The sequence below is a fragment of the Rhynchophorus ferrugineus genome, unplaced genomic scaffold (genome assembly GCF_030347505.1).
Source record: "Rhynchophorus ferrugineus isolate W39M unplaced genomic scaffold, kcgeb_rfMv2 rfM2, whole genome shotgun sequence".
Taxonomy (NCBI): domain Eukaryota; kingdom Metazoa; phylum Arthropoda; class Insecta; order Coleoptera; family Curculionidae; genus Rhynchophorus; species Rhynchophorus ferrugineus.
Window position 1 is genome coordinate 15,233,358 of NW_027472581.1, and position 6,718 is coordinate 15,240,075.

The 6,718-nt window shown below is 43.4% G+C and overlaps 1 protein-coding gene across 1 annotated transcript; it reads right to left on the reverse strand.

Moving 5' to 3' along the window:
• Positions 1–5,668: 5,668 nt before the first annotated feature.
• Positions 5,669–6,508, reverse strand: LOC143190801 (uncharacterized). Its single transcript, XM_076395370.1, has 2 exons — positions 6,443–6,508; positions 5,669–6,394 (listed from the first exon to the last, which is right to left on the reverse strand). The coding sequence occupies exons 1-2, from the start codon at positions 6,506–6,508 to the stop codon at positions 5,669–5,671; spliced, it is 792 nt and encodes a 263-aa protein (XP_076251485.1).
• Between the last annotated feature and the right edge of the window lie 210 nt (positions 6,509–6,718).

Consider the following 6,718-nt stretch of genomic DNA (forward strand, 5'->3'; position numbering starts at 1 on the left):
CTTACTCATTTATTTTATAAACCATAATACTAAATGTAAAAGCGAGATTTACTTGTTTGTAGTTTGTCGATATTTTTTTTTCTTAAACCTCAAAGACATCTATCATTCAAGTTCGATTTCATATGGTAATTAGAAATGTTAAGACTTTTTTTTAATTTTGAGTCATTTATACTTAAAAAAAAGTTTGAACAATAATGGGAAATGAACTAAGCAGGATTGTCTCTTCTTTTAATTGTGAAATTTGTCTCCTTTACGGATACCTAGCAACAGAATCAATTATCATGTAAAATTAATGATACTCTTTAGTGGACCATTATTATCAGAGGTTATATTTTTATTTCACAATAAAACAATTATCTTTATCTGTTTTATTTTACTCTACTTTTTTATTTATTCGTATTATTTCGGACAGTTATTGAATTACCGTAAATTAAAGGAAATAGTTTTATTGTTGCAAATATAAAGTATTATTTATATATTTATATTATTTATATCGTCTATTTTATAAGCTAAAAACGAATGCCAAAGCGACAAAAGTAACTGAGGAGTATTTATGATTTATTGACAATTTGAAGTATACATAAATGACACCGAAAGTGGTTCCTGTTGGTTCTTGGTGGTAGCGTATCTAATGTGTTTCTGGCTATTTCTCTTATGTGCATTGCACGTTAATCAAAATCGGATTTATGAGAAGCTGATATGCAGTGCTGCTCATTTATTTATTTTTAGTTTTGACTGTAGTAACTAAAAGCAAACTCTAGTGGCAGGATCTCTCGCATCTATTTGCCTTGATCTCATTGCACGCCCATCACTATTAGTGTTAGGATAAAAGCTGATACGTCCTGCGTTACCTTCCCTTCGTACCATGTACAGAGGTCATACTTCACCCTAGCATATTAATCATTGTTATCAATTTTGCCTTTATCCGTTGTATGTTATGTGTGGTCTTATGGTGGATGTTATGACCGTCATGGTGGATGTTATGACCGTCATTGTTATTGACTAGTATGGATTAAGAATGTTGTTAACCATCATGGTTATTTTTTCACTACTATTGAGTATCATTGTAATCGTTTGTTATTAATGTTATCAACACTGTTCATTATCAATACCATCTATTATTAGAACCATAACTTGCCGGCACTATTATTTATCATTACTATGATTCAACAGCATACTTAATTACACGTACTATTGGCTACAGTAATATTAACTGTCATTATCATCATATTTTCTTATTACATGATATTGAAAGTATGAGTCATGATAATTACCAATCTTTGTTATATTTCATTTGTATTTTTAATCAAACCTTTGTCAGTGAAAATTTACGTTTAGAATTTACTTTATTTATTTTGCCGTTAATTAAGTAAGTAGGTGTTATATCATTTGTTTTAATCTCTGATTTTATTTATTTAGAATGCTAAAGCGGTTTATAATGTTTCATTTAAATATAATTTTTATAATTTTATAATAATATATAATTATTATTATTAATATAATTAAGTATAATTTACACCCTGGGTTAGAATTTAGCCTGCCGTAAGTAATCTCTTTTAATATCAACAATAATCGCAGTAATATATCGTAGACTAAAACTTTTAATTTTTTCCAGTGGAGCTTCTTTTCGTACATTTTAGCTTACGGGAACAATTTCGAATCTAGAGCATGATGAAGAGAGAGCGGATTATTGAGACGCCTTGGTTTTACCTTGGTATGTTTAGTATCCTGGTGAAATCGTTCACGTCTTTTATCTTCACTAGTTTAGGGTACAGGTGCGGTTAGATAAAGACAATATCTTCGATGATTTATTTTCGTACAAAGGGATTATAATTATATGCAGAAGAAATATTAATTTTTGACGAGCAGATATTAAACACTAAACCAGACTATATGAATATGAATATAAAAATAAAGAAATGCACGTGGCAGAGTTACCTTCAGATGTTAAGAACAGTGGCACGTCTGATCACTCTCGGAGTCGGGAACGGAAAGAACATCGAGGCGTCGCGTCATCCCCTAGCTTCACCACCCGAGGTTGCCACGTCGTACCCTCTGTCAGTACCACTTGTTGCCACCTCACCGTGGGTGCTAACTTCAGGTATGTGCAACACCTCGAGTAGATCTGTGGGCTGCTGATAATTGCGGGAAAATTCGAAACATCTGACGGTCGCTACAGTACTCCCCCACCAGAATTTTACCGACAATGATTATACAGATTACATATACGAATACAAATATACAAATACCTACAAACGTACCCTAATACCTTACATATATTACCTACGTAATACTATATTAACCTAATAAAAATCTCGATACAAATAAAACAACATCTAACTTACATCTATCTATATCTAACGGATGAGCGATATATGTCACCTAATACAAAAGTAATATTAAAAGAATGACATCCTAGCGATAATTCTAATTGCGTAATCCTAATTTGTGATTAATAAAAAACAAACAAACAACAAAAAAAACTATTATCTAGACAAAAGGATCCTACACCCATATACTGTACCATTAGACATTTCTACCTGGGTCGATTATGGATACCCCGCCTGATACCGATCGGGAAATCGAACCCGTCTTGCTGATCGTCTCAGTTGTGGAGGGGAATGGGGGTCTGGATTTTGTTGCGTCGCCACGATCACTATTCCGTCATCATCTAGATCGCTTTCTCGTGGTCTGAGGTTGTCGTTGATACAGTATGCTGGTTTCAATCTATCGATCGACACCGGGACTTGTTTTCCTCGCATTAAAAGTATGAAGACTTTTTCACTGCGAGAAATTACTTCGTACGGTCCATCGTAGGGCATTTGCAGTGGCGTTTTGGGGCTGTCGTGACGTACGAAGACGTGCGTAGCTGTGGCAAGGTCTTTGAAGACGAAAATCTTGTTGTCGCCGTGTCTTGTTCCTTCAACTGGTCGCAACAACTCGAATTGCCTTCGTAAATTGCGCACGAACTCGACAGAGTTGTCCACCTCCTTAGCGTTGGTTACCAGGAATTCGCCTGGCAGCCGTAATGGTTCGCCGTAAACCATCTCTGCTGTAGTGGATTGTAGATCCTCCTTCCACGAAGAACGAATGCCCAGCAAGGCGGATGGGAGGGCTTCCGTCCAGCGGTCAGGTTGGAGGCACTTGATCGCGGATTTTAATTGACGGTGTAGGCGTTCGACCATACCGTTGGCAGCTGGGTGGTAGGCCGTTGTCCGCAGGTGCATGGTTCCCATGAGATGATTAAGGCAACGGAAGAGTCGAGATTCGAATTGTCTGCCTTGATCTGTAGTAATCCGAAGTGGAACACCGAACCGCGCGACCCAGTTGCTGTAGAAGGCCCTTGCTACGGTCTCTGCTTCCTGGTCTGGTAGGGGAATCGCCTCCGGCCACCGCGAGAAACGGTCGACGCACGTCAGGCAATACCTGTAACCTTGGGAATACGGCATTACAACCAAATCTACGTGGACATGTTCGAATCGGCGAGATGGCATTTGAAAGGTGCCGATCGCAGAAGAGACGTGTCTGGTGATCTTAGCTTGCTGGCACTGGATACAAGCGCGAGCCCAGGTGCGACAATCATTATCGATGGATGGCCATAAGAACCGTTCCTTCATTAGCCGTACTGATGCTCTGACTCCAGGATGTGACAGCCCATGAATTGCGCTGAAGGCTGCCCTGCGGAAAGCTTTTGTTAGAAATGGTCTAGCGGTTGGTGTCTTGACATCGCAGTATACCGCTGTAGTTGAGCCGGGGATGAGAACTCTTCGCATGTCCAAGCCCGTGTTATCGTTTTCCAAATAACTCTGTAACTCCTCGTCTTGTTCCTGGGATGCTGCTAAGGCCTCGAAATTGACTGTTGGTGATGTAATCTCATCGATGCGGGAAAGTGCGTCAGCTACGATATTATCCTGCCCGGAGATATGTTGAATGTCTGTGGTGAACTGACTAATGAAATCGAGATGCCGGAACTGGCGCGGAGAACATTTGTCGGTCTTCTGACGGAATGCGAATGTCAGCGGTTTGTGGTCTGTTAGTATCGTGAAGTGGCGTCCCTCTATCATATGACGAAACCGCTGCACAGCACTGTAGATCGCTAGTAATTCACGATCGTACGCACTGTATTTACACTCCGCTTGGTTAAGTTTTCTTGAAAAGAAACCAAGCGGTTTCCAATGGTCTCCTGCGCGTTGTTGTAGGGCGGCTCCAATGCAGTAGTCTGAAGCGTCGCATACCAGTGATATTTCTGCCCCTGGTTCTGGATGTGCCAGTAAGGTTGCTCGGGAAAGCTGATCTTTGCATTCCTCGAATGCTCTTTCTGTTGAATCATCCCACTTGATCGGTGTCTTTCCTTTGATGTTGTTCTTCAGGAGTTCGTTGAGCGGTGCTTGGGTTCTGGCTGCTCTGGGTATAAATCTCCGATAAAAATTAATCATACCCAGAAATTGTCTTAACCCTCTCGCCGTTTCTGACCGTCCAAACTCCCGTATAGCAACCACTTTGTCTGGGAGCGGCTCGGTCCCTTCTTCTGAGACCCGATATCCGAGGAAGTGAACTTCGGCTAGTCCAAAACAGCATTTACTGGGATTGATCACCATGCCATATTGCTGCAGATGCTCGAACAGAGTTTGAAGATGTTGTCGATGTTCCTCCTCTGTTGTTGATGCTACCAGGATGTCGTCGATGTAGGCATAGCAAAAATCAAGTCCCAAAAGTACCTCGTCGATGAACCGTTGAAAGGTCTGTGCTGCATTTCGAAGACCGAAACCCATGACGGTAAATTCATACAACCCGAAAGGAGTTGTAATGGCGGTTTTCGGGACATCTTCGGGTGCCACGGGTATTTGATGGTATGCTCTGACTAGGTCGATGGTTGAAAATACCTTTTTCCCGTGGAGTGTCTGTGTAAAGTCTTCAATATGCTTAACAGGGTATCGGTCTGGGATGGTGCGTGCGTTGAGCGCTCTGTAATCGCCGCAAGGACGCCATTCGTCGCCTTTTTTGGGGACCATGTGTAACGGAGAAGACCAGCTACTCTGTGACGGGCGGCACAATCCTAGTTTCAACATGGTCTCGAATTCCCTCTTGGCGTCTCTTAGTCGGTCTGGAGCCAGGCGTCGTGGTTTCGCAGCTACTGAAGGTCCGGGTGTCGTGTTTATATGGTGTACCGTCGCGTGTTTTACGGCGGCCGTTTTACACGCTCCATCGGGTCGAGTGATTTCCGGGAACTTCTGAAGGATGTCGTGATATCGCGAACTGTTGTTTATGAGTTTTATACTCGCGACATTTTCGTACTGCGGTTGTCTCCCGTTGACAGTCATGCGCGTTTTCCGGTCCACCAATTTCCTATTTCGCAGATCAACTAAGAGGTCGTAATGAACAATAAAATCAACCCCGATAATAGGCCGCGACACATCCGCGATAACGAAACTCCATGGAAAATCGCGTCGTAAACCGAGGTTTAACGTCATTGTCTTAAAACCATACGTCGCTATAATACTGCCGTTCTCCGCAGTCAGATCGTAGTTCGTTTTTTTCCGATGTCCGTTCACCAACCGCCGCGGAAACACGCACAAATCCGCTCCTGTATCCACCAGGAATTCCTGGTTGCTGTTCCGATCTTTGACGAACAGGCGGCGCGCGATATGATGGCCGTCACTTGCCGCCATTAGTGACCGCCCGGCTGGTTTCCCGCATTCGCGCTTGGGCTTCTATCGTAACGGCACCCCGGTCTGCACCTCCGTGCCCTTTCGGCGTAATTGTAATGATACCAGCACAAACCATCGTAGAGCTCGCCACCGCGAACCCGAGACCGGTCGCGACTTGAAGAGCGCGATGACGATCGGCCACGACTTGACGAGCGCGACGATGCCCGGGTACGGAACGACGCGCGTTGGTGCTCTGCTACCTCGTCAACTTTGGCTTGCAGCCCGTGAATCTGCAGCCTCAACCGCGCGAACTCCTCCGCCAATTGGCTCCCTGAACTATTCGTCGGTGCCGTACCGCCTGCTGGCCGCCACGAGCCTATGGAGTCTTTGATGTTGTCAGCGATTTTCGCCAGGTCTTCCAGCTTGGCGCTCCCTTGCTGCGCCGCGATACTAGCTCGGGTAATGGGGTCTAGTTGGCTCATCCATATTACTTTAATGATATCCTGGCCCGCTGCGTCCCCTGCTAATGACTGTAACCGACGGAGAAACTGCGACGGGGTGCGGTCACCGATTTCTTCCCGTTCGAGGAGTTGCCGTGTCCGGTTCTGGATTGACAACCCTAAGCATTCCCGAAGCGCCTCTTTTAATTTGCTGAATGGATCTTCAGCTTCCGGTGGGGGATTAAATAAGAGGCCGCGCACCTCCTGAGTATAGATGGGGTCCAGTGCTGCCCCTACGATCTCAAACTTCTCGGCACTCGTGGTTATCCCTGCGTGTTTCAAGGTCTACTCGACCTGCAGGAACCATATCTCTAGATCGTTCGGATTGAACGCAGGCAATCTGATGTTTGAAGCCGACATGATGCTTTACAACGAATAAACAAACAACAAAATGGCGTCGCAAACCAAAAAAAAAAACTAAACCTTCAAGAATCGAAAATAAACCAGAAAAGAAAACGAAATGTGGAATATAACACGATGTCGCACGTCGGGGTCACCAATTTAGGGTACAGGTGCGGTTAGATAAAGACAATATCTTCGATGATTTATTTTCGTACAAAGGGATTATAA

What these genes read in the sequence shown, in the direction of transcription:
- LOC143190801 (XM_076395370.1), bottom strand. Translation starts at nt 6,508, where the DNA reads ATGTCGGCTTCAAACATCAGATTGCCTGCGTTCAATCCGAACGATCTA. An exon ending in TAGAGATATGGTTCCTGCAG is followed by an intron (nt 6,395 to 6,442) that starts GTCGAGTAGACC and finishes AGTGCCGAGAAG; the next exon opens with TTTGAGATCGTAGGGGCAGC.